We start from the raw sequence: 27,806 nt of genomic DNA on the forward strand, positions 1-27,806 counted from the left end.
TCTCTTAGTTATTTTTAAATAAGAGTAGAGATAAGAATTGTCTAGAGATGAAATTGAGATCAGTATCAACTAAAATTTAAAAGTAATTTTTTGCCACTCCACTTGTGAATATGGACATAATAATTGAGTAAAAAAATCAAATTGATTTAAATCAGAGAATTGAACTCATTTATGCAATTATGTGTAATAATTGGACGTACCTATGTCTGATAATGGGTTAAGTGGCTAACTTGACTTAATCTAGTCTAAATTGAGTTTGGGCAAGAAATTATTTATTTATTTATTTCAAATTGACTAAGCTCAAATTCAATTTAAATAATAAAATATTTGTAAATTTAGATTAATTATAAGAATTTGTAAATATTCTATAAATGTTGGGCTAAATTCAAATTTGGGATTAAAAGTTTTAAAATCGGATTGTAACAAATCTAATCATAATTTACACTATATTCTATAAATGTCAGATTAATACATTTGATTTTGTTTTGGTAAAATGTTATTAAAATATAGTTAAAGAATGAATGTTAATTGAGATCTTAATAAAGTGAATGAATTTTAGTGTTTTTACAACTAAAAAAAAGATTAATTTTAAAGTGTTAAACAATCGATTCAAAAGGGTTATTGTGTGAAATATTCACACACTCGTACATAATATTTCGATTTCATATGTTTTAGAATGAAAACAACCTTTGGAAGATTTTACACTAAAGGCACTTCACACTTGGATGTCCCATTAATGACAATTGAATGCCATGTTTAAAATAATTATTCTGCAATAAATATATAAAATACAACCACGGGAGTTAGGTGAGATGATAAGGGTCTCTTCTAGTTTAATTAGTGTTTGAAGGTTCGATCATCTCCCTGAGTATGAAACAGTTTTAAAACTCGTACAGATATCTTAAAGAAACAAAAAAGAGAGAGTACAAAATATAATTTATATACAAAATAAATATATTATACTATTTCATTTGATTAGACCGTAAAATTTATTATTCGGTTATAAATTATCTTCAGCATATTTTACTAGATTATTCTTAATCATTAATAAGGATAAAACCATAACTAGACTAAGTGGGGCCAGGTTATTCCAGAGCAATCATCGTTAGCTTTTGAAGACTTTTATCCAGGAGTTGCATATAGCTGTACATGCCCAAATACCTTGAAAATGTCATTATTGTCGGTCCATTGGCTACTTGGTTACTCTCTCTTGTAACACGGCTAGATGGTGGTATACAACTGACTCATTTTGGATCAATTGAATTGCAATCATACTATTCATCTCAAGCACAACCAGTATAATTTTCTTTATTTTAGTTGAATGAAGGTGGATTAAAGTCAATAAGAATGAATCAAAATTGTTAAAATTCATTCATAATAAATAAAAGGTATATATATAGAATTTGGGTCCCAAATGAGATTTTATGAAATATATGAGGCAAAAAAGATTTGATTCAGCCATCATTGCCTAATAATAAGAATCCACTCAAAGGGTAAGTGAGAAGGCAACAACTGGTTTAAGTAAATAAGTTAATATGGAAGAATAGTTACTTTGTTTGGCTCATGAAGTAAATGTTTTACCTCTTATTCTAAAATAGCATTTATAATTAGTAAAATCATGCCATATACTTAGTAAGTAACTAATTAAAGATCATTTTATTTGGCAACCTCTTAATTTATATAATATTTATGTTATAGTTTCTTCTTTTAAAGCACTAAGGAAAAAAATAAAATCTCTTTCCAATCATAACAAAAAAGAGTGAAAACTGAAGAATGATTTTGGGGATGGTGACTCATTAAAAGTGGGTGATTAGGTCTAATTATGGTTTTTAGTCCCTTAAGTCGATTCAATTTGAAATAATTTAGTTATAAAATTATGTGAAATTAAAATAGAAGGATGAAATTGTAAAGATGAGCAATGATAGAGGGAGTGAAATCAAGATTCCAAAAGAGGGAAAGGGGGAAACAAACTAATCCAGGTATTTAACTAATAATCTTGCCTTCTCTTATTGGTACTTTGGGTTTTAACTTTTAGGTCAAGGCAGTTAATGCCAATTTTCCAAGGTGAAAGTGTTGAATGTTTTTGGCTTCTGCCACCCCACTCAATTGCTAAATGCCACATCATATCTTTAAAAAGTGAACAGTGTGTTCACATTCTTGGAAGGTTATTTCAGTAACTCAGTATGCCAAAAATGTCCTCCTTATGGTCATCAACACCAAGCTTGTAATGAATTTTTAGATATTGCTATGGTCTAATTTTGTCCTTAGTCCCTGCACTCTTTGGACTTTTTTAAATTTCAGGAATTGAAGGTAGATAAAATTCAGAAGTAGGAAGAAGTACAGAGAATTAAAACTTGGTTTTACAAAGTTGTTAGGTTGTCTGAACTAATAAAGGTCTCCATTCAGTCGTCTAGTTGGAACAGTTAATGTACTGAACTTTTATGGTGACCCCCCTAAAAAAAAAATGTATGTAACTCCAAAAGAAAATTAATAGGGGGAAGAGAGTAAAAATTAGGAGTCCCAAAAAAGGACCAAATGCGACTATAAAAACACTTTCTATTTCTCTCTCTCATTATCTACCTATCCATCTATTGCCCTGTTTTCTTCCTCACCCAGCCAGCCTCTCTCCTTTTTTGTTTCAAACAAAACGGAAGCTACATTGGGTGGCACATGTTTTGCGAGAGAGTAAAGAGGAGAGCAGTGGCAAATTTGATTTGGGTCTCTTAGTTTTCCATGTTATAAAAAAGAAAAGAAAAAAAACGCCATTGCCGACACCCGTTTTCTTGGTTTCATTTTTTTTTTTGTTCTACTAGTGAGTGGGAGAGAGGGAGGCGATGGCTCAAATTTCACCGAAGCTGCTGATCCCGGAGTCGTTTCAAGTGTCGAGAGATGACATCACGGGCCAACTGGGTTTGATTTGGGAGCTAATCAAAACGCCATTGATAGTTCCCTTGCTGCAACTGGGCGTCTACATTTGCTTGGCCATGTCCCTCATGCTCTTCATGGAGCGGGTCTACATGGGCATAGTCATTATCCTGGTTAAGCTTTTCTGGAAAAAGCCAGAGAAGCGTTACAAATTTGAGTTCATTCAAGATGATGTGGAACTCGGTAGCTCTAATTTCCCCGTCGTTTTAATCCAAATCCCAATGTTCAACGAAAAAGAAGTCTGTTTTTTCTCCTCTCTTGTTCATTTTTGGTGTTTTTCATTTCTAGGTTTTTTGTTGTTGACGTTGGGTATTGGATCAGGTTTACAAGATCTCCATTGGAGCAGCTTGTGGACTTTCATGGCCGTCGGATCGTCTCGTGATCCAAGTACTTGATGATTCAACTGACCCTGCAATCAAGGTAAAAACCAATATCTTACCTAAAGTCAAAACCAGTCACTTTTAAAACAGTTCCCGATACCATTTTTGTGTCCTTAATTTCCTCACCCAAAAATGATAATGCAATTGAATCGCCATAATTACCCCCCCCCCCTTATGATTGCAGTTGATGGTTGAGCAAGAGTGCCAAAGATGGGCGAGCAAAGGCATCAACATAACGTACCAAATCAGGGAAAATAGAACGGGTTACAAAGCCGGAGCTTTGAAAGAAGGGTTAAAACGAAGCTACGTTAAACACTGCGAATACGTGGCCATTTTCGATGCTGATTTCAGGCCTGAACCCGATTTCCTTAGACGCAGCATCCCATTTCTGGTCAACAACCCTGACATTGCTCTGGTTCAAGCCCGGTGGAGATTTGGTAAGCACAAACTCTAAACCGTAACACAACCATATCCATAACCGCCTAATAACAGAAGACAACCAAAATTAATACATTAAATTTAATTACCATTTATAATTTTGGATTAGCTTTGGTGCTTAAATTTCTCAGACTGTCGGTGGGCTTATTATCTTGGTTGTTCTGTTTAGGTCATTTTTATCTTTGTAATTGGGTTTTGGTTTTTTGTCGGCGGAATTGGTTGCAGACTGCATGGGAGGCTGGCCAAAGGGATGGGTCCACAAGAAGAACCCACCAATCACGGGGGTGTGGACCCTATTTGCCCTAAGCCACCCTTTCTTCATCATTGTTCATGGGACCCATCTTTGAGAATATGAAATAGTATCATAACACCTAATCAATTTTATTAATGGTAGTACTAGTAAGCATATAAATATTTGGTTAGTTTAGTAATTACCACTTCCACAATTCCAACATGGATTTAAAATCTGCCCATCTTTTCTGTATGGGTTAGAGATTACTAATTTTTTGGGGGGCTAATAGAAAACATAGAGTTAATTTTAAATAGCATGTGACTTGCAAGGGTGGTTTCGTCATTTTCAAATAAAAAAGAACAAAAAACGGTGGGATTTTGCTCTTTTGATCAACGAACCAGATTGTACGGGTCACGTGGTCAAGAGCAAAGGTCCCCCAGTGGCCCTGGAGGTTAAATTTGTCATTTAGAACCAAATAACAGCCACTCCACTTTCCACGTGCCTTTTTAACTTTTTCAAGTAAAAAATTGGGTCCCAGCGTAAAGTTTAAGATGCGGGCAGTACTATATCCATATGCGGTGGACCTTACTCCATTTTGCCGACACTTGGATATTTTCTTAAAGTCTGATATTTTCCATTCTCTTTGAAATTAAAAAAAGGAATTAATAAAATTATTATAAAAATAGGAGAGTCAGTTGCATAGATTTTGTATGCTCCCCTCGTGTTGTCACATTATCATTTGAGCCGAAAGAGGACAAAAAAAGTCTAGACGGCTTTATATTTTGTTAATTATGTTAATTACAAATATAATAATTTTTAAGACATTTAAATTAAATCCCATGATATTCATCGATGGTACATTGTTTTTGCAGTGAATGCTGACGAATGTTTGTTAACAAGAATGCAAGAGATGTCATTGGATTACCATTTCACAGTGGAGCAGGAAGTTGGATCAGCAACACATGCTTTCTTTGGTTTTAATGGTATATATATATATATGATGCATTAATTTGGTCTATCAGTCTGATGGTGACTTTGCCATGTATTAAAAAGAGAGGTGTAGTTGGTGTTTGAAAGTGAGTGGAAACTAAGAAAATATATGTAGCATTGAATTGGACAAACTCAGAATTAGTGTCGGTTAAGATGTCGTTACTAAGTCATTTATTCATAAACGAGTGTAATGAATCACATAAAAAAATGAATGCAGGGACGGCTGGTATATGGAGAATTGCGGCCATTAATGAGGCAGGTGGGTGGAAGGATCGGACCACCGTGGAGGACATGGACCTGGCGGTCCGAGCGAGTCTCCGGGGATGGAAATTCGTTTACCTGGGTGACCTTCAGGTGAAAAGTGAACTTCCTAGTACTTTTAAGGCATTTCGATTCCAGCAGCATCGATGGTCTTGTGGCCCTGCTAATCTCTTCAGGAAAATGGTGTGGGAAATCATTCAAAACAAGGTTAGAACTTTTGCTGTAAATCATGCTGCAAAATTTCACTTCTTTTACATCTTCATAATGTTGATCGATTTGTTTCGAAATACGTGTTGCAGAAAGTGAAATTCTGGAAGAAAGTATACGTAATTTACAGCTTCTTCTTCGTCCGGAAGATCATTGCTCATATGGTCACCTTTTGCTTTTACTGCGTTGTTCTTCCGCTCACGATTTTGATCCCCGAAGTTTGGGTTCCTATTTGGGGAGCCGTCTATATTCCGTCAGTCATTACCATTCTAAACTCTGTAGGAACTCCAAGGTATGACAATGGTAGCATACTTTGTTCCCCTGCCTGTTTATTGCAATTGGCAAAAACTAAAATTTTTGCATGGTTTCTTGCAGATCAATCCACCTATTGTTTTACTGGATCCTGTTCGAGAATGTGATGTCGTTGCACCGGACAAAGGCGACGTTTATCGGTCTTCTAGAGGCAGGGAGAGCCAATGAATGGGTCGTGACCGAGAAACTCGGTGATGCTGTCAAGAAAGCAGCCGATGCTGCTAAGAACAAGAACAATGCCAAAGCACCAAGGAAGTTGAAATTCAAATTCACTGATAGGTAAACAACACAAATCATCATCACTCTTTAATAAAAATTGACACAAAAAGAATCCAACAGTGTGTATAATCATGTTGTATCAACAGGCTGAATACGTTGGAGCTCGGATTCGCAGCATTCCTTTTCCTATGCGGATGCTACGATTTCGTCCACGGGAAGAATAATTACTTCGTATACCTCTTCCTGCAAACCATTACCTTCTTTATCACAGGAATTGGATATGTTGGCACCATCATTTAAGTAAGCAAAGTGTATCAACTTGTCTGCTGCTGCTATCATTTGACTGCAAATATCAGTCCCATCACTTATTTTTAGTTAAACAGAAATAGTTCATTCAATATATTCAGTACCCCAAAAAAAAAAAAAAAGGCGTCATCGGTCGGTCCGTTGCCATGTCTCCCTCAAAGATCATTGCTGTTAAATGGAGAATTCACCAGAAAAGAACAAAAAAAAAAAAAGTGGTGTTATTGCCAATATATATTTATACAGAGTCAGGGCCTTGGGATAGTTTGCTTTGGACAATTTGCATGTAATTGTGAGATTTATTTTTTTTCTCTTTTGGTTTTCTTTATTTTTGAGTTTCCATTTGTTAGTTTTACTGAAGCTTTTTCTTTCAAGGGAATAAAGTGAGAAATAGTAGGGTGAACTTGTAATCACAGTTAATTTATCAAATTCAAGTATTTCCATGCTTTTTAATAATTTTGTATTTGATATAAGAATATTTTAAAATAATTAGATTGCTTTTCCAGGATCACAACTGTGGCAATAATTGCAGCATCATTCATAGAATAAAAAAAAAACTAGAATTATCAACTTTCTCATTAGTCAACCAAGCCTTGATTTCACTCACCAACCTCTGTTTTGTGCGTGCATACATTCCCAGGATTTTTAATGCAACTGGTAAACTATTTACAGATCCTGAAATCATTGATCCCATTCATGTAAATACAGCTATATATATCAAAGTACAGAAAAAAAAAAGAAAAAAAAAAACTTGATGCTAAAGTAACATGATGCCATACATAATTTGTCTTAGACTTTAAGCATTGGCCTACGTTTTCTCCTTTCTCTTAGAATAGATTATTTAGAATAAATTATATAATCTGGTAAACCATCTTAATATCAGGTTAAGCTTTATAAGTTTTCCAGATATTAATATTGTCCATAATCATTGCTAGATCTGTAATTTTCAGACACTTTATTACTAGGTAAGTTTACAAGAGACAGGTTCATTCTTACCTTTCATGTCTTGTCCCAATCCTTTGCAGCTTGTGGGAAGAATTATGATTTCTGAATTAAAGTATTTCTGGTTTTAGTCCCTCTATTATGCTGAAATATAAGATTTAATCCATTACTTTAATTTGGATTAATGTTTATAACACCGTTAGTTGTTGGCAAAGTAATAACAATATTCAGTTGACAGGTAATTTTTTTATTGGTTCAACATGATTGGCTAAATTTAAAGTTGACTGCATAATTGAATAACAGTAAAAAAAAACATAATATTACTCAAACAATAGCAATTAGCTTTGTTATCAATCCGGACCTATACTTAATGTCATATAATATAATATACTTAATTTTTTTTATTTTTTATGATTGATTATAATTATTTTCCATAAATTAATTTGTTTGTTAATACAAAATTTTATAATAAAACATGGACATACCTATTTATTATAATTTTTAATATAATATTTCAAATAAAAATTTCCTCGATTTATTTTAACAATTGATATCTCTATTTAATATAATCATTTTAATATAATATCTCCCACTTCATAATAAAACATATATTTTATATACGACTAATATGTATTGTCGATTTTATTGCTTTTTATTTTTTAAAAAAGTAAACTACACCATTAGTCACTAAATTATAGATAAATTTTCGTTTTGATCACTTAATTAAAAAAGCTACAATTTGGTCACTAAACTATTTGAAAGTTTCCATTTAAGTCATTTAACTATTCAAAAGTTTTTATTTAACTCATTGGGCTATTAAGTTAAAAAAAAATTCCGCTAGCGAGCTCAAAGCAACTATTCAACAATCGGTCCAGTGAATTAGTACCCATCAATGAGTAGAATAACATATCTTAAATCCAAGTTGATTTGACGATTAGTGTCAAAGATCGGAGAAAAAAATTGATTGAATTTTGGTTTGTAGATTCGTGACATCTAAAATTGGTTCATGAAAAAAAAACTAAACTGTAGAAGAGGAGAAAAAGAACTTACGACTGATGCAGGCAGTGCAAACAAAAAAAAGTCATATAACATCGATTTTAATAGCTCTGTGATTTAAATGAAAACTTTTGAATAGTTCAGTAATTGAATTGTAACTTTTCAATTAAGTGATCGAAATAAAAATTTACTCATAATTTAGTGATTAATGTTATAGTTTACTCTAATATATATATATATATAAATAAATTTCAGTTACCTTTTTTTCAAGTTAGGAATCTAGCTCTATTCACTGAGTGGAAAAAAAAAACCCAACATATTAAAACATTAAACTTAAAATGAAGCTAAATATATGTTACTTTATGTAGAAGCCTCATTAAATTTTGGTTAACAAGTGGGGAGAGATAGAGAGGGAGACAAAAACAGGCTTTATTTTATAATTATATAATATAAGAGAGTAGGTTGAAAGGTTTTAATTGAGTGAACTGAGGCCTGCAAATTACTGTTTTTTTCTTCTTCAAAAACTGACAAACAATAATTGGCCTTATGAAAGTAATTCAATATTTAATTGCTGGTCATAGATTTAGGGAAACTTCCAAATTAAGTTTTCTGACAATTTGTTTTAAAGAAAATAAAATAAAATTAATTTTCTATTTAAATTTTTGAACCTTTTGTGTCAATGAGGTAAAGTCTCATTTTTATTTGATGAGAAAAAATCACGGGATTTAAAGTGGTGAAGAATATGAAATCTTTCATCTTCATATATATTTTTAGATTATTTTATTTTATTAGAAAATAAATAAATTATTTGTTAAATTATTAAAATATTAACATGACTGGTGAAATAACTAGACAATAACACGTGACGTAGATGATATGTAAAAAACTCTACAATATTTTTACCACATTATGTTGCAAACCTTAACTGTTGCCAACTATAGTGTAAGTGAATAGTATCACCCATAGGCAAAATGGTATTATTATTGCAAAGCACAAGGTACTCCATACCATATATTATATATATATATTGCATTATAATGTAACAGCCAAGATGTGTCAGATTGCATTAAAGTATATATCTTTTGTCAATTATGATGGGGAGAATTGTAAAGAGTGGCTTTGAGACACTCATTTAAGCACACTTCGTCTCCAAGGACCACATAGCTAACACTTCATTTAAAAAAACAAAAGAAACCAAAAATTTGACCCGCTGGTGTTGCAATGAATGAAGAAAAGGACTGATAAGATGAAGTGATTAAATGTGAGAATTTAGTTAAAATTGATTTGTTTTAGTTGGTTGGTGTTCAAGTATAAGATGAAATACAATAATGGTTAGCTGAGAAGTCATCTCAAACTTGCTGTCTTGTGTTTTGGCCTTATAGGAGTGGTGTTTGATGTTTCAATTTTATAACAAAGACATATACATAGGGATCCTTTTGGTTTTTTTTTTTTTTTTGGTTATGCAACCGCATCATTCGGGGGACATGTTAGGTCCATTTTTCTGAGACATGGGGTCAGCCTCATTCATCCTTATATATACCGCAGCATCTACTATCTACTATGCTGAAAGTGAAATCATTTAGAATCCAGTTTGTCCATTTCCAGGCTTGTGAGAGTAGGTGGGGGATATTGGTGAAGTTATTTTGAGAGTTGTAAAATTAAAGTTAGTTTTGGGATAATAAACTGATTGGAATTAAAAGATAAAATTGAACGATTTCGAAAGCAGCATACATATTAAACCCATCCTACTGGGTGCTGTGTATCACGTATGATGTGTATATGGTAAGGAATAAGGATCTCATCTATTGTGTCATTCATGGCTGCCACTATCTTATAACAATATGTAAGAGGTTACCGCCGAGATAAACAAAAAATAATTGACTTAATCAAAGTTTTAGAATTTTTGAATATTTTTGTGTGAGTTAATTGGGGTGTAGGTTTAGGTTTATGGGGTTGAGTGTTCCTACATGGAACGTAGTTAGAGGAGATTTGCAGAAGGATGGTATTGGATTATGATTAGCCTTGGAATGATGTGACCATAGCCATAGCCCAAAGGTACGTATATGAGCCCTGTTTAAATCTGAATGATGCCAAAGCTGGGCCTTGAAAGTCTGGACGTAACGTATTGTTATTATCCAAATACCCAAAAACCGAAAACACTTTACACCTATATTATTGATCTTCAAATCAAACCCACGACGGAAAAGAACCAGAAAAAAGGGAACAGATCCTTGGAAGAGGAAGAAAAATGGCGGAGCATTTGGCGTCGATATTTGGGACTGAAAAGGACAGAGTGAACTGCCCCTTTTATTTCAAGATAGGCGCGTGCCGTCACGGGGATCGCTGCTCGCGTCTCCACACCAAGCCCAGCATCAGCCCTACTATCCTTCTCTCCAACATGTACCAACGGCCGGACATGATCACCCCGGGCGTCGACGCCCAGGGTAACCCCATCGACCCCCGCAAGATCCAACAACATTTTGAGGTATTTCTCCTTAAGCTTTTCAAATCTCAAAGTTTTACTGTTTCTCTATTTGGATTCTGTGATTTGGTGTAGAGTAATTTTTAGTTAGGATATTGTTTAAAAGTAGCTTGGCAACCGGAGTCTTAGTGTTTTAATGTTGAATTTGCAGGCTTTTTATGAGGATTTGTTTGAGGAGTTGAGCAAGTACGGTCAAATTGAGAGTTTGAACATATGTGATAACTTGGCTGACCATATGGTAAATCTTTTTTTCCCGGAAAATTTTTTGTTTGGATTCTATTTGTTTGATATCTTAATTTTCTGAACAGGTAGGCAATGTGTATGTTCAGTTTAGAGAGGAAGAACATGCTGCAAATGCAGTCAAGAATCTTAGCGGAAGATTTTATGCTGGTTTGGCTTCTTCTATCCTTTGTGTTACATGATATATATATATATATACAGGTTATAGGATAATGCTTTTAAATATGATTAAATACAACAAAGTTAAGCCTTATATACATGATAAACGTATTTGAACATGGATGATAAGTTATTTTATGTATTTCAAATATATAACTCTATAAATGAGTTTAAACAGGTTAGATGTGTTCAGCAATGTAGGTTAACCTGTTAGTACAATTAATTAAACATGTAGAAACAGTTCATGTACAAGTTAGATGTGTCAACATACTTTGAACACGATTATTTTGTGTCAAATTTAAGATGGCACAATTATGACATAAACATGATTATTCAAACCTCAAACCAACTCAACTTTGTGTCATTTCCAAAATGTCAAGTCCTGGCTATGTTACATTATTCTTTGGTATTAGGTTCCATCCGTTAGTAATTTTGGTATTCCAATAGATGAATGTGTTGTTACCTTACCCTTTTGTATTAGTTTCTTTCTTTTCATAATATGTAATAGTTTCTTGTGTTGTTGAGTTGTCCTTTTGTATGAGCTTCTATTATTGGGCATTTTCATAATATGTAATAGATGTTTGTGTTGTTAAGTTGTCTTTCGTATTAGCTTTGATTTATTGGTTATTTTGGAAGTTCATTTTCACAAATGCTTGTATCACTAATTTGCCTTAGCTTTTTGCTACTTTTCTACAGCCCGTCCTATCATTGTTGACTTCTCACCTGTGACGGACTTCCGAGAGGCCACCTGTAGGCAGTATGATGAGAATACTTGCAGTCGTGGTGGATACTGCAATTTTATGCACCTTAAAAGAATAAGCAGGCAGGATGTTTCTCTAAATCAGCTTTAGTTTTATATGGTCATTGTTTTGTATGTCTAAAACTTTTCATTGTGTTAATCTTTATTAGGGAGTTGAGGCGCCAGTTATTTGGGAGGTCAAAAAGGAGGCAAAGTCATAGCCGAAGCAGAAGCCCTAACCGGCGTCGTAGTAGCCATGATGAGCGCCCTCATGGTTCACGTGACCATGGTAGACGGTACAATGATAGGGATAATTATCACGAAAGCCGGAGCAGAAGACACAGAAGCACAAGTCCTGGTCATCGGAGAGGTCGGAGCAGAAGCCCTGGGGGAAAGAGGAATCATAGCCCAATCCGTGAAGGCAGTGAGGAGAGACGTGCTAAAATTGAGCAATGGAACCGTGAAAGGGAGCAACAGGAAAATGCAAATAATTTTGAGAAAGATGCTGCCAATAATAACAAGAAGAATGGTAGAAATGAATATTTGCGGAATGATGATAAGAACTATCAGCAACAGGAGTAGGCTTCACTTCCAGAAGTTCATTAATCCTGATTATATCACCCTGCCTGGTTTGTCTCTCAATGTTTTTCCTTCATCATTTTTGTATTTCAACCCCTCTCTGTAGTCAGTAGAAGTTAGAAATATTTCTGCTAAGACCAACCATTCAGTAAATCTTTCTACTAAGCACATTTTCCACTGTGCAGGTAGTGCAGGTTCACAATTCTATGATATGGAATTTGAAATTTGTTTTGCCTTTTCCATTTAGGTCCATGCCTTTTGCAACTATCATCATGATGCTTGATTGTGTGCTTTTACTTTGAGAAGTTTCAAACACATGCCCTTTTTGTTTTCAGCTTTCCAATCAGTTTCTTTCTAGAATTGTTTGTTTAATTCCTCTCTCTTTGTTTACCGGTTTTATCATATTTTTCCTCGATATCTTCTCTTCTATTAACTTGGTTTTATCGAAGCTTCTAGAACAAGACGATTAAGAAAGAAAAGTCAAAATACCTAGAGAAATGAGGTTTTAAGCTAATCAGCATACATTTACTTTCTTTTACACAACTCCCTTCAAGCTCTTCTAGTGGCCTTAATCTCCTCTGTGGAACCTTGCTACCTTTCTGCCTTCAATATTTAGCTTAGCCTTTAGCATTAGGAAAATATGTGGATTAAAGCTTTGTTTGTGCATTTATACTGTGTGTGCGCATAAATCTACAGTCAGGTACTCTGACCATGGCACGTCCAGGCTACTGAATGATCAAAGTTCATGGTTCTAATTTCCTTAAACCATCTCTACCTCAAAACTCTTTTTTAAGTCACAATTTTTCTGTAGGAAATCGGTATACTTATCAATGTTAATCTAGTTTTGCAGGTTCAGGTATTCCTGCTCCTCGGGACTGAGCAATCATTTTAATTGCAACTTTATCATGGAATTTGTGTATACAGGTAGTCCATTGGGTGCCAAATAAACTGGTGGTTTAAAGTATCTTTTGGGTTTAACTTAAAGAAGAAAACAAGAAGTACCTGCAACCACTACTCTCTCAACTCTGTTGCATTGGGTCCTAACCACAAGCAAGGAGTAATAGTGGTTTTAGCAAAGGCTCTACTTAATTTGCTAGACTTTGTTATTTGTTATATTTAGTTGTTAACCTGACAGGTTTGGTGTTTGTTGGACCCCCAGAACTATGTTTTGTGTTAAGACATTGAAGGACCTGTTTGTTTTTTGATTGAAGAAACATTTGGTGATTGGGAGTTATTAAAATCTGTGTTTCCCTTCTAACTTCTCATTTCTTTGTTCTGTCTGCTCTCCTCTGCCACACTTAATACCTAACAACTGCTACAGGGCTTCTAATCTATTTAGTTTTATTTATTTATTAATAATTAGGTCAAATTGTATACGCAGTCCCTGTGCTAGTGAAATTAGTTGCACTTTAATTTTAGTAAAATTTAGTTCTGCTTCTAATATATTATTCTCATATGGGTTATTAACGACTTGACAATTTTTTTTGAAAGGAAAAAATAAGTAATCCGGGGCTCATCACAAGATTAAAAACTACGGTTAGGGTTAGGTTGAAAAGTTATTTTCAAAATTGGTTTTAGAAAAAGTGGTAGAAAATTACTCTAAAAATATTTTTGGTTTTTGTATTGTCTATTACTGTCAAAAATTACGGTTGAAAGTTAAAAAAAAATTGGTCATAATTGTAGAAAGTAAAAGTTAGTAAAATTATATGATAGTTAAATAATTTAATATAATGATACATGAAATATAAATTTTAAATATCTTTTAAGTATTTAATTGTACGGTTGTCAAAGCTGAAAAAATAAAATCTATTTCAAAATATAAATTAATAGATAGCAACAAGTATGGTCATGTCCACAAAATTGATGATAATTTTATTTCTTTAACAAATAAAATAAAATATGGGGTTAAAAATAAAAATAAAAATTAAAACAAAGTAAAAAGAAATAGTAAAATAAAATATAAGAAAACCAATATGATAAACTCTAGCGAAAGGTAAAATTTTCGCTTGATTGAATAATTTGATTGTTGATATAAAGATAATTTTCAATGTCCTTTAATAAATTGGTTATAGTTGTCAACAATCGCCTAGCAACTTAATATATTGTTACCTTCTCGATAATCAAGTCAATCATCATTAATTACTTCCCTTATTGTTAAACAACCCTATAACAATTGCTTAAGAATTTAATCTATCAGTAACATTAAGAATGAAAGAGACTCAATTCTAACCAATAAACACACAATAAGAGTTTATTTAAGTTAGATCACATGCCCACACTACACAAATAATCAATCAATCAATTAAGGGTGAGTTTGGATGGGCGGTGCTTTTACCTGCGGTTAGTGTAAAAACAACGGTGGTGGTGAGATTAGATACTGTAGCGATATTGTAGCGTGAGACAAAAAATAAGCTAAATGCACAGCACCGCACCGCACCTAATCGCCCATCCAAACCCACCCTAAATCTCTAATTGACAAAGCAACCGTTCTAAGTTATCAAATACCAACCGAATATTTAACAGCTTTGAATAATTGTAATTAATCCAAAAGACATGCAAATACTAAAGAGTAAATAAAAGATTAAGAATAATTATATCTCACAAACTTTAGATAATCAAACTTCAACTAAAAAAGAGGGATAAAAACCCATAAAGAAAATAAAATACAAAACCAAAATAAAACCAATAATGGTTATATCCCTCTCTCAACCTAATAATGTCTATTTATAGGGAAAAATATAATGGAGAAAATACAAAAGTGCCATCGAATACATAAAGCGAAATATTTTTAGGGTTTTCGACAATTTATGCGTCAAACTTCCAAGTCCTTTTTGGATATATTCCTGACATTTTAGGGCTTGAGTCATGGAATAACTTTAAGTAAATCTTTCAATTCCTTTCAAATCAATAAATTATGAACTCAAAACAAAAGTCTATAGTTTAAATTATGATCAAAATACTAAAATTGCATAATATTAAAAGTACAAACTATAAAAATTTGCCACATATAAACTTTAAGCTACTTTATCTCTAATTTTTCTCCGACATCCGCCCTTCATGCCAAAATTTCAAAAAGTTAAATTCAAAATGATTTAGTTAGTATCGAAATAGAAACAATTATTAGGAATACTGTCGGCATAACATTTCAAACAAGCCAATCAAAATAACTGCTGGCTGTGAGGCTCGAACTCACGCGCACTTATGTGCAGCAGATCTTAAGTCTGCCCCGTTAACCACTCGGGCAAACCAGCCAATTGCAGTGTTAATTCCACAACTTAAAATTAAAATTAAAATTTACTGGATGTGAGATACGAAATTAGAACTCACTCGTACTTATGTGTATTTGATCTTAAGTCTGCCTCCTTAACCTCTCGGGCAAACCAGCTGATTCCAATGTTCATTTCACAATTAAATTCATATTGTAATATATAAAGCAAGAAAGTAAAAATAAATTTATATTTTGCTGGCTGTGAGGTTCGAACTCACGCGCACTTATGTGCAGCAGATCTTAAGTCTGCCCCCTTAACCTCTCGGGCAAACCAGCTGTTCGTTTCACAATTATCTTTTCATTATAATATATAAAGCAAAAAATGTAATAAAAAAATTAAAATTTGCTGGCTGTGAGGTTCGAACTCACGCGCACTTATGTGCAGCAGATCTTAAGTCTGCCCCCTTAACCTCTCGGGCAAACCAGCTGTTCGTTTCACAATTATCTTTTCATTATAATATATAAAGCAAAAAAAGTAATAAAAAAATTAAAATTTGCTGGCTGTGAGGTTCGAACTCACGCGCACTTTTGTGCAGCAGATCTTAAGTCTGCCCCCTTAACCTCTCGGGCAAACCAGCCAACTGTTCACTAAACCATATATAGAATTATACTTTTTCTATATGCAAAAATTCAAACTCTTCAGTCAGAAATTTTAGTATAACTCAAAATTTTTGGTATGTCCTTTTTTTCTTTGAGCGCAGCTTAATTTCCTGTTACTTGCATTAATCATTTGAAAGACAATAGCATGCCACTTTTCTCAGGTGTTATTGTAGTGGTGGATATTACAATTTTATATGCCTACTTTCAATTATAATTTTTAACTTATCCCATAGCCATTTGTTAAAATGAATGTATTAAAGCTTGCTGTGCATTCCTGAAAATGATAACACATTTTGCATTACCACTTGAAATTATTATCATTTTACCAGTTGAAGTAGTTAATACTAAGGTTAACCATATGATGAATAAGCATTGCCATTCAACATTTCGTTATCCAAAAAAATAAATACAAAAGTTTAACTTCTATAGGCTCCAAAAACATAAACATCAAATTTAATGCCAGAAAAAAAACAAGACTAAAATAGTAACCGATTTGAGATAGGCAACAGTACACCCTAAATATATAATTGCCAAAACGATAAGCTTTGAATCAGAAGCAAGGGGACTCAACTGCCTTTTTTAAACAATAAACTACCAGTTTACTAAGAAAAGCGTAATCTCTCAAAAATTAAACATGCACATGAGAGCATGTAATATCATCTCATTTGCCACCATGCTTGGCCTTCTTGTGGGACTCTAGACCACCCTCGGAACCAAAGGACCTGTTCATGGTGAATGGAGGGAGTCAGTTAAGAAACCAAACCGATTCAAAACAAAATTGGAAGCAGTTCTAAAAGTTATAGGCAATTACTTGCTACAAGATCCACAAGAGAATTGACCACCAGACTTTGGACTCTTTCCAGAAGTTTTCCCAGCTTGCTTTGATGGGTGTGGGGTTGCAGTGTGACCACCCTTCTTACCATCTGCAAGAGCAAGGAATAATGAAATCATAAGATCTTAAAGAAATGAATGCCAGATCCAGGTAAACCATTGCCAAAAAAATGTCGAAACGATATATGTTACGGCAGAGTTTCATGTGAACTACGAGAAAAGACCTGTCTTCTGAGGTGTCGCTGCAGGTTTGGCCTTCTTTGCAGAAACAGGTGTTGCAGCTTCTGCTGGTCTCTTTTTGCTCGACTCAACCTTGAAATCCAGAGACATAAATTTACATCAACTGAATCAGGTCAGATTGAACAATCAAGTACCAGTTAGAACCCACAAAATGTACCTTCTTAGGTGTCTCCTCATCCTCATCTGAACTTTCATCCACAGACATCTGTCCAGAAGAACAGAAAAACTCAATCCAAATTTCTCAATCACTACTTCAACTAGAGAAAAACAAATCCTTAAAAATTATCAAACTGAAGTCACTGACAATAAAATTAAAGTCATATCAAACAAAACACCACTCAGAACAAAGGGAAAGCATTCATTATGAAATTATGGTTTTGCTTAGTTTTGAGAAAAGAACCTCTTCGTCTTCATCCTCGGAATCATCTTCATCATCAGAACCACTTCCATCCTCGGAATCACTATCATCATCATCGTCCTCATTTTTCTTGCTATTGCTTGGTTCTGCTATCTTGACAGCTTGTTTTACAGCATCAGGTTTCCCAGCATTAGCTTTGGCTGTTTTTGCATCTGTCTTAGCTTTTCCTGTAATGGAAGAAAATGTTTGCAGGTTGAAAGTGCAAATTAGTAGAATCTTCAATTATTGATACTAAATTCCAGTACACAAAGAGAACTAACCGTTTTCAGCAGCTACAGGAAGTTCCTCATCCTCGCTACTTTCTTCCTCACTATCTGTATATAAGAATAATACGCATGAGAAACACTTGATTAAAGCAATTTGCAATTAGGCAAAAGATATATTCCATTACTCACCAAATTCATCATCAGAGGTGACAGAAGACAGCATAGAAGTCAAGGAAGCACAAGATTTCACAGGCAAAATTCACATTAAAAAAAAGGTTTGGTTATCACAAAAAAGAAAAACAAAATAATTGCTACTGATAAAAGGATATCCTTCCTCTGGGACAAAAGCTTTGTAACCAAGGAAATAGACGCTCCCATTTTTCCAGTTGTGAGAGAGCTCAAAGCCTTGCTCAAATACTAAATCAAAACACAATTGCGGGCAATTCTGGTGGGAAAGTGTTCCGAGAACGAGTTTCTTCCCATTAACATTCACATAGAGGGGAACCGACTCTGCTTTGTTCTTTGACTCACCAAGTGTTGCCTAAAACATAAGGCAACAAAGCAGATGGTTTTAGATAAACAACAATAGATAACAATATCAAGTTAGACAAGCAAATCGTTTCCAACCTGGGAAAGATGGATGACATGACTGGCACCAGGATCTGTTTTAATAGGCTGTCCAGCTTTAACTTCAATACCTAATAGTAGCATAAAAGATGATCCAATTTAATTAACCCAAATTGAAATGAAAACATGTCCATGTCTTAAGTATAATCCAAAAGCATATAATTTGCATATAATCATTGTCAACAAGCTACTATCCAATGAAAAAATAATTACCATGTGCCAAATCATACTAATAAATCTCAAATAATGAAACCAACAACTGATGCTATTAGCGTTGACAATAGTAAACCCAAAACCCAATCAAACACGGCCACAAAAACAAGCTTCCCATTGAAAGAAAGAAGTTTAAATAAAACCCAAGGGAAAGCTAGCATAATTTCATTGGAATTTAAAAAAAAAAAAACCAAAGCTTCAAAAAATAAAAGAAACATAAACATAAAATCGAAGAGAGATAAGTAAAAGAAAGAATGGGTTACCCCAGAACTCCATTGATGAGGATGATGAAAGACAAGTGAGAGGACTAAGGTTTTAGTGGCGTCTGAGAACTAGGGTTTTAGGAGGAGTGGGAGAGGGTGAGAGTAAAAATACGCCTTCTAAAGAAGAGTGTGGAATTGAATGGCAATCGAAATGAATTTATAAGCAAGTTGCCGCTTATTTTATTTCTAGGGTTCTTTTAAAAAATAAATATATTTATTTATTCCTTTTTCAATATTAAAGGATTTGTTTGTGAATTGTGAAGGCTTCCTTTTCGGACTGACCCAATTATGATCAACCCTTATGTTTCGTAAAGCCAATAATAAGCCCATCACTAAAACTATCTACAAATACCTAAAGACTAGGCCTCATATCTCCGTATCAATATCACCCTTTGTTTCCCACTAAAGATTTGGGTTTAAAAATAAAATCAATCGAGTCTTAGCTCGATTAGTATGTGTATTATTGTTAATACAGAAGGACGTGAATTTGAATGCACTGAAGCGCATTTTCTCCATTTATGGGGTAGTTCTAGGCATTGTGTCAAAAAAAAAACAAGTATAATTAGAACTTATAATGAAATTGTTTCAAAAAAAAAGATTTGGGTAAAAAAAAATTAGCTGCGTGATCGACACCTCAGCAAATTTTCACTCCCCAAGTGGAGTTAAGATTTTGATATGTGCCATTAAATTGCATTTAAAAATTTAAGGGATAAATCTCAAAACTATACATAAACTATGATTTAATGTATAATTTTATACATGAGCTTTGATTTTGTATAATTTTTGCACGAAATTTTGATTTGATCAAATTCGCACAAATTATTAACACAATTATTGATGTAACATTATTTTATGCTTATATATTGCATACACATATAATTATATTTATCCAATATAAAAATAAATTGATTATTTATTTCTTTAAATGTGTATGATTGAATTAAAATTAAAGTTTCATGTATGCATTTGAACCACAATCGAAGTTACATGTATATAATTACATCAAATTAAAATTCATATATCAAATCGCACATTGAATCAAAGTTGATGTATAAATTTAAAATTTATCCCAAAATTTAAAAATAAAATAAAACATAAACAGCATTAAATAATTCACCGTTTATATACCAAATAATTGTCCTTAATTTTATCTGATTTAAAAATATAAATTTCTTAATAATATTTCTAAGTGAATTGCATTATAATATTTTATTTTATCCTTGCATAATTTTTATTTGATTTTAAAGCTTTGAACTGAAATTGCATTTATTACAAGAAAGCAATTCTTACTTAAGAATTATATTTTTTAATTATAAGATATTTCAATACGTAGTAATACATTTACAATAATTTACAATAGGAACGATATATTTAAGGTTCGTATACAAACATTAGTATTATTTTAGGATTTGATAAATTTTAATTTTTTAAAGTATGGGGACTATTATATTAAAATTAAAATTATATAGATTAGTAATTATTATATTGCTAATCATGTTTTGTGTTATTTTACCTATTATTTTAAATATATATATATATATTTTTAAATTAAATAGTAAACTATTCTACGAATAATTATATTTGTAATTTTTTATTTTATTCTAAAATCTAATTTATTTAGTTTTTAATAATATAAATAAAATATCATTACTCTATCAAACCAAACAATATAATATTATGTTATCACTCTTGTATTCCATTCCCACCCAACAGACTATTCAATTCTTGTCATATTCCATTTTAACTAACCAAAAGTGATATATAAATTCCCTTCTATTTTTTTTTTTGGGTGAAAGTAAAACATTATCTAACTAATTACATAAAAGTATTTTGAAAAGAAAACCCTTTGCCTTATTTGTTTCTAGGAGAGGAGGGAGGTTAAAAATTTACAATTCTTTTCTGACCAAAGCAAGTTTAGCTAAGTAATCTGTAGTTTGATTAATTTCCTTGTGCCAAGATGTTTTGAATTCGTCTAATCAAGGCTCAGTTCGACGTAGTGGAAACACTTCCTTGGATAGTTTTAATAACCTCCAAGCTCTCATATTGGATTATGACCTTGTCATGACCTCTGCGTTAGATAAGCATAAGGCTCTCCAAAATTACCTGAAGTTTGACATAAACAATCGAGCACTTCCCGATATATCAGTTATGCCCAAAGATCCACTCTCCATTATTATCACAAATCATTTCCACAGATGTTGCGTTTCCTGAATCCAATTGTACAGCACCGTCAGTGTTAAGGAAGATCTGCTTTCCAAAAGGCCGATCATCAATGGACAAGTTGTTGCAACCCATCATTTCGTCACTAAAGACTGAAAAAGAATTGTTTGGCCCAACTACACAAAGCTTTGACTATCTCACTTGGTCTCAAGTTTTTCCTTGAAAAATAAAGTGATTTCGGTTCTTCCAGATACTCAAAGTAAGTATTCTAAAGAGGCAAGCCCAATTGGCTCCTCCCTCATGAATCATAGTATTGTCCTGCACATTAGAAAGAATCCAATCATATAAACTATTAGAGAAAAAATTTGGTAAGTGGTTACCTAAGATAATCTGATTCCAAACATCTTTAGCTGTTGTGCAATCTTTGAGAATATGCAAAATGTCTTCCGATTCATGACCATAGATAGAGCAAGAAGGATCAATCGCTAGTTCTCATTTGACTCTTTCTGCATTACTGAGAAATCTTTGCTATAAGACAGTCCAAATAAAGAAACAGACTCTCTATGGACCTGGAAGCTTCCATGCGTATTTCCATTTCTCATCTCTAGAATTCCACTCGTCTTCCTTCAAGATCTTGTAAGCACTTTTGAAGGAAAAAGCTCCTGTCGAAGTGTGACACCATGAGATTTTATCTGGTCCCTCAAATGGATGTGAAGATAACACTGCTCACAGATAACACTGCTTTTGAATCCTCAATCATGGAATGGTTGATTATTTTTTTAAAACTTTTCAGAATTGTAGCAATAATACTTATAATAATTTTTATTTTGTCAATTTAGCTTTTCTTAACCTTTTAAAAAGAGTCAAATTTTATTATCAACCTTCCAAAAAGAGTCAAGTTGCTTTTTTTTAAGGAAATATTAACTGAACATTAAACTTTTAAACATAACAACTCTTATGTACTTCATGCTAACTTTTTTAATTTAAATTTTTGAACATTTTATAAATTTTAAATTCTTTGTTAACGTGACATTTCAAATAAATATTTCCATGTTAGCATGGACTATATGTGGACTATCATGCAGATTGTCACACCAATATTATTAACAATTTAATTTTTTGTCAATATTTCTATTAAAAATTGATTTAACTCTTTTGAAATGTTAATGGTCAAATTTAGCTCAAGAAAAGAATAAGAATCAAATTGACAAAATATTTAAACATTGAGAATTAAATTTATCATTATACTTCTTCTCTAACACGTTTTTATATTGGATGAAATGAGTTGTTTGTTGCATTATAATCCATTGCTACACATCAAACAATATAAAACTAACACAATAAGATTAAAGCAAATAATCATACTTAAATAAAGAAATTAAATAGAATAGATATTATATAATTTAAGTATCATAAAAGTCATTTGTGTTTGGTTAAGTTTACGTTTTGGTTGTTAAACTTTAATTTATTTCGAAACACTCATTAATGTTATCAATTTGTAACATTTTGGTTACTGTACTGTTAACTAGTGTTAGGAGTGCAATGGAAATCACATGTCACTTGTTAAACACTAGCATCACTTCCATGTCATCGCCACGTAATTTAAATACATTTTTTTTATTTTTTATTTATCTTTTTATCTTTTACTTTATTTCTTTATTTCCTTTCTTTTTTTATTAATTCATATATTATATATTTATATTTTTATAAATTCTTAATTTTTTATTAATTCATATATTTATATATTTTAAAAATACCAATATCCTAAAATTGATATTTTATAAAAAAATAAAAAATATATAAACTTATTAAAAATACATCTAGAATGAATCCGAGCAAAGGAGTGTCTAGATTCAGATATATTTGGACAACCATTTGTCCATGTTCATTTTAGATGTAATTTTTTTATTTTTAATAATTTATATATTTTCAAAGATTTTTAATTTATGTCTATCATGTGGAATACTAAGAAGTTGCCACGTGTCACCACTAGATTGGCTATAAATGACAAGTCAGCATAAACTAATGATATTAGTGTGGAGGTACTAACATGAGGAACGAAATACAAATTCAAGTATTAACTAGATAAAAAAAGTTGAAATATGAATTAAATAATTTCGAATAAGTTTTAGGGACAAACTGCCCATTAATCCAAATTTGAAGGAGTGTTTTTTTTTTCCTCTGAGTCAAGAACATCTTTAAATTGCTTATTACTTCATCATATGCGAAATTGAAGATTTGAGGTAAATAGACGAGGATTGTCCAAAGAGAGAGGCAAAACCAAAGATTTGACATGAAAACAACAATTCTCTCCGGCAAATTCTTTTGGTTTCAAGGAGATTTTTCTAGCAAATGAGTTCTGCTAAGTGCTATCAAGCCAAGGCATGTATGTTTATAAATAAAGTTGATTTCGTTTTCTCCAAAAATGGTGACAAGAAAAAGAGTTTGTTTTGTTTTTCTAAAAGTCGTGACGGTGTATCACCAATATTTTGCATATTGTCATTATAATTAATAGCATAACTTAATTGTGGAAGTATTAGAATGATGTTATTAGTGATTGATCACTTTAATAATTTTTTAGTACCACCAATTTTTCATTTATATTTCTCTTCCATTAGATTTTTCATGAAACTGTAGAACTATAACCAACGATTTCCAGTATCATTTCTATTTTGATTTTCTTAAAAAGGGTCAGGAGCCATGTTTTGAATGATTATGGTTGCATATGCCTAAAATTTAAAAGAATAAAAATTGGGAAGATATTTGGTACGGCAGTTAATTAATTATTGTAAAAAGGATACGTCATACAGGTGAGGTTACAGTCGGCAAAGATGAGGCATTTGGGGTTATGAATCTTTCAGCTTTTCATTTCCACCTTACAGCCATTAGAAATGTCGGCTGGGTGTGACTCCAAATATTTTATATTTAAATTTAAGTTGGGTTGGGTCCATATCGTATGATAAGTCGATGCTTAAAATAATATTAAATAGTATTAATATATATGTTGAGTGTAGTAATAGAATATAAAGATGGTATATTGTTGTGTGAAGCAACAATATATGTGAGACAAATAATAATCTTTATTTCAATAAATTTTAGAAAATTTTAAAAATATTATAACATTTGCACATTTTATAATTTAATTAAATAAAAAATTCATTAAAGGTCTATTTGAAGACTAAATAGTAATTGGATAAAAGTAAAATTATTAGGCGGTAATTATACCTCTTGTAATTACATAATTTTATAGACGTGTTTAGTTGATAAAGTGTAATTATATCGTCATTTCCTACGTCATATTTGATAGTTAAATTGTAATTACATAATTAAATAAATTTAAAATTTTAAAAATCTTAATTATTTTGAAAATTATCAATGATACTTGAAATCAAACCATCATATGTGATAGAAAGAATTCCACAATAGAAAAATAAACACCCTATGCAATTTTATCTGGTTATTCTAACATTTCATATCTGTTGCACTATTCACTATCTAACATTGAACACATACTCATTAATATGTAATTTAGTTAAATTTAGTAGAATTAATTTATGATAAATATTAATTAATTTAGTTAATTATTTAGTACGTCAAAATATATAAATATTTATCACTCTTCAATAAAAATTTTAAATTATTTAAAAATACTAGTAAAATAAATATACAATTATATTTTAAAAATAAAATATATGTAAATAAATTAAAATATTGTAATTATTGTATAAAATTAATATTTTAAATTTAAATCATGTGGAGTGTATCTGGAAATTCGTAGAAAAATAGAATTTGAGTATATTTATTTGTAATTAGTCGCACAATTACTTAAATTCTCGCCATTCTCTTAAGAATTAAAGAGGGTTACACTCAATTGAATGAGACCCACTAATTGCAGTGACTACCCAAAAAATTGTAATTTTCGAGACGCGTTTGGTTGACAAAGTGTAATTACAACGTAATTACCTATGTCATGTTTGGTAGTATAAATTGTAATAACACATTTACATAATTTGTATTTTTAAAAATATTAATTATTATAAAAATATTATTAGTATGACCAAAATAGTTTCTAAACAAGTAACAAAAATTAAAATCAAATCATCATAAGTATTATGTTAATTTAAAAAAGCAGCTAGTAATATGATTACTAATAGAAATAGTAAGAAAAATAAATATCATATACAAATTTATTTAATTGTTCTAGTGCATATTTGTAAGATTATTTCCTCTTTAATATTTAACATATTCTCCTTATCATCATTTATTGATCTTTTTCTATATATTCTTCAAGTACAAAATCATCTTAGTTCCATCTATAATTGAAGTTATGAAATATGCAACATGCTAATACGATCCAACCCCTTTTTTTATGCTATACTAAGGTGATGTTGTTAATATGAGAAATATTTTTTTAGAACAACAAATATCTTCTCAATCACATTTCAAAGCCTTTAATGTCTCAAATTAAAGAGTTTGCAAGTTGTCTATGATGATTATGTCTCTCATAATTCTCTCAAATAGTATCATACCCCACGATATGGTGCAAAAAAGCCTTTTCTATTTGCATAATTAGTATCAACCTTATAATAATTGGGTTTACAATCCAAATGGTCTGTAACTTTAATTATAAAAGCTTATATAAACTTAATTTGGAGAAAGACTTATATTAGATTATATCCCTTTTAAATATTACTTAAGTAAAAATAATATAAAATTTATAATATATAACATTTTAAAAAATTATAAATTGTTCAAAAATTTCATAACACTTCTTATAAATAATATAATTTTTGTCATAACTTTAGAAAGTTTTTCTTTTATAAATAAGTTATGATAAGAAAAAACTGTAATATTTTTAATATATAAGTATATTGTTTTTATAATATATAACATAGACAAATAAATAAGTTATATTCATACTTCTTGGTCATAACTTTTATAAATAAATATATTATAAAATTTTTACAACATTGGAATTATTTTTACAATAAGTTTTTTTGCTATAATTTTAGAAAAATTTTAGGATTTAAATGATATAATTTTTGTTATAATTTTATAAAATACACAAATTATTTTTATAATATAATTTTAGGATTTATAATATAAGAAATTTAAAATTAGATTTGGTTGTAATTACATTCATAATTACTCCAATTCTCTTGAAAAGTGTAATTGGATACACCCAATTTGCCACTATTATGTAATTACAAGTAATTACACACAAATTCAATTATTTAGTGACCTTTTAAATACTACCTAAATGCCTTTCCGAACACTATCTTAATTAAAGCTATAGAAAACTCTATAAAATAAAAGCTAAAATAATAATCAAAGCCATTTCCAGAAATATCCATCGTCTTTCATTCTCTCAAGCTCTATAAAATTACTAAATAAACGAATTAAAAAAAAAAACTATCATCTTCTTTCTCTCTCAAGTTATGTATCCTACAATTTTAAATAAACTAACAGAACCTGATGCAAATGGCATAAGACAGAAGCAAGGCAATGAAGAAACCTAGCAACTTCAGCCTTTTCCTTTAGTTTGACAGCACTGGGAGGCAGTAGTTAGAGAGAAAGATTAAAAGATTGTTAATACAATTTTCAAATTATTTAAACTAGATTAATAAAATAATATGATTATATCTTAAAATATATATTATATAATTAAACTAAAATTATTATTATATAAAAATAGCTTTTAAAATTTAAATCATGTACGGAAGGTTTGAAAAGTCATAGGAAAATAAGATTTGAATAATTATTTGCAGTGATTTGCGTAATTACTCTAATTCTCACAAATCCTTAAAAATTGGAGCGTGTTCACAATAAATAGAAATAGGGAGTGGACTATAAGATATAATATATACTTGGACGAATATTCAATCTTTGATGCTGAATTGTAAAGTATTCGTAATGGATTGGTCCTCATCCAAGACAATCATATCGAAATGTATAATTATAATAGAGAATGTTAGTTTAGGTACTCCTATTATACTTAATTTAGTAAGATTTACTAATTATAATGGTGGCCTAACATATCAAAATATATAACAACTTTTTAAATACTTCCTCATATATACTATTTGTATTAAAAAAATTAATTCATTTCATAATCTTGAAGATGAATGGTATTTACAACAGTAAATATAATCAAACATAATTGGTAATAATTTTAGGAGCGTTTTAGTCAAACCCTACTTTACATATCGTTTTCCTACACGGTGTAAAATGGCATAAGAAAGCAAGTTACGCGATGCGAGTGGTCAAATTATGTAGGAAGAAAGCACATGGGGTGAAAAATAGCTCTCACTAATTAAATGGCTACATTTTATCTTATTAAAACTGAAAAATGATAATAAATAAAGACCTACATCTTTTTGCAGATTATTACATTTTCTTCTTAATTCCTCAAAGTCTTTAAAAGAAAAATTGTAGATCCAATTCAATAAGTCAAAATTTTAGCAATCATAATGATTTATAATAATACCTACCCAATGACGATGCATGACGCCGGTTTATTTGGAGGGTTAGAATTAGATTTTTATTTTCACTTTTAGGTAAAATTAAATTTATCAT

General features: G+C 31.2%; 3 protein-coding genes and 4 non-coding genes across 10 annotated transcripts; 2 read left to right on the forward strand and 5 right to left on the reverse strand.

Moving 5' to 3' along the window:
• Nucleotides 1–2,564: 2,564 nt before the first annotated feature.
• LOC105799185 (glucomannan 4-beta-mannosyltransferase 2) lies at nucleotides 2,565–6,723 on the forward strand. The gene is made up of 8 exons (XM_012629604.2): nucleotides 2,565–3,164; nucleotides 3,247–3,345; nucleotides 3,490–3,742; nucleotides 4,848–4,958; nucleotides 5,183–5,433; nucleotides 5,526–5,725; nucleotides 5,809–6,024; nucleotides 6,111–6,723. The coding sequence occupies exons 1-8, from the start codon at nucleotides 2,835–2,837 to the stop codon at nucleotides 6,262–6,264; spliced, it is 1,614 nt and encodes a 537-aa protein (XP_012485058.1). The 5' UTR covers nucleotides 2,565–2,834; the 3' UTR covers nucleotides 6,265–6,723.
• Nucleotides 6,724–10,356: 3,633 nt separating this feature from the next.
• LOC105799186 (splicing factor U2af small subunit B) lies at nucleotides 10,357–13,662 on the forward strand. Of its 4 annotated transcripts, none has more exons than XM_012629605.2 (6): nucleotides 10,357–10,690; nucleotides 10,839–10,925; nucleotides 10,996–11,077; nucleotides 11,783–11,909; nucleotides 11,996–12,454; nucleotides 12,590–13,662. In XM_012629605.2, the coding sequence occupies exons 1-5, from the start codon at nucleotides 10,454–10,456 to the stop codon at nucleotides 12,405–12,407; spliced, it is 945 nt and encodes a 314-aa protein (XP_012485059.1). In that variant the 5' UTR covers nucleotides 10,357–10,453; the 3' UTR covers nucleotides 12,408–12,454; nucleotides 12,590–13,662. The 4 variants fall into 4 exon arrangements, with proteins under 4 accessions (XP_012485059.1, XP_012485062.1, XP_052476918.1 ...); XM_012629608.2 differs by having other exon boundaries at nucleotides 13,255–13,662; XM_012629606.2 differs by having other exon boundaries at nucleotides 10,359–10,690; nucleotides 13,329–13,662.
• Nucleotides 13,663–15,572: 1,910 nt separating this feature from the next.
• Nucleotides 15,573–15,655, reverse strand: TRNAL-UAA (transfer RNA leucine (anticodon UAA)). The gene has a single exon. It is a non-coding gene; the product is annotated as a tRNA-Leu (tRNA).
• A 210-nt stretch (nucleotides 15,656–15,865) lies between these two features.
• Nucleotides 15,866–15,948, reverse strand: TRNAL-UAA (transfer RNA leucine (anticodon UAA)). The gene has a single exon. It is a non-coding gene; the product is annotated as a tRNA-Leu (tRNA).
• A 68-nt stretch (nucleotides 15,949–16,016) lies between these two features.
• TRNAL-UAA (transfer RNA leucine (anticodon UAA)) lies at nucleotides 16,017–16,099 on the reverse strand. The gene has a single exon. It is a non-coding gene; the product is annotated as a tRNA-Leu (tRNA).
• A 68-nt stretch (nucleotides 16,100–16,167) lies between these two features.
• Nucleotides 16,168–16,250, reverse strand: TRNAL-UAA (transfer RNA leucine (anticodon UAA)). Its single transcript has one exon. It is a non-coding gene; the product is annotated as a tRNA-Leu (tRNA).
• A 381-nt stretch (nucleotides 16,251–16,631) lies between these two features.
• On the reverse strand, nucleotides 16,632–19,229 carry LOC105799187 (histone deacetylase HDT1). Its single transcript, XM_012629609.2, has 10 exons — nucleotides 19,071–19,229; nucleotides 18,595–18,665; nucleotides 18,297–18,508; nucleotides 18,157–18,173; nucleotides 18,022–18,075; nucleotides 17,744–17,928; nucleotides 17,501–17,548; nucleotides 17,328–17,415; nucleotides 17,084–17,195; nucleotides 16,632–16,994 (listed from the first exon to the last, which is right to left on the reverse strand). The coding sequence occupies exons 1-10, from the start codon at nucleotides 19,081–19,083 to the stop codon at nucleotides 16,934–16,936; spliced, it is 861 nt and encodes a 286-aa protein (XP_012485063.1). The 5' UTR covers nucleotides 19,084–19,229; the 3' UTR covers nucleotides 16,632–16,933.
• Nucleotides 19,230–27,806: the final 8,577 nt, after the last annotated feature.

Source organism: Gossypium raimondii, chromosome 9, assembly GCF_025698545.1.
Source record: "Gossypium raimondii isolate GPD5lz chromosome 9, ASM2569854v1, whole genome shotgun sequence".
Classification (NCBI taxonomy): domain Eukaryota; kingdom Viridiplantae; phylum Streptophyta; class Magnoliopsida; order Malvales; family Malvaceae; genus Gossypium; species Gossypium raimondii.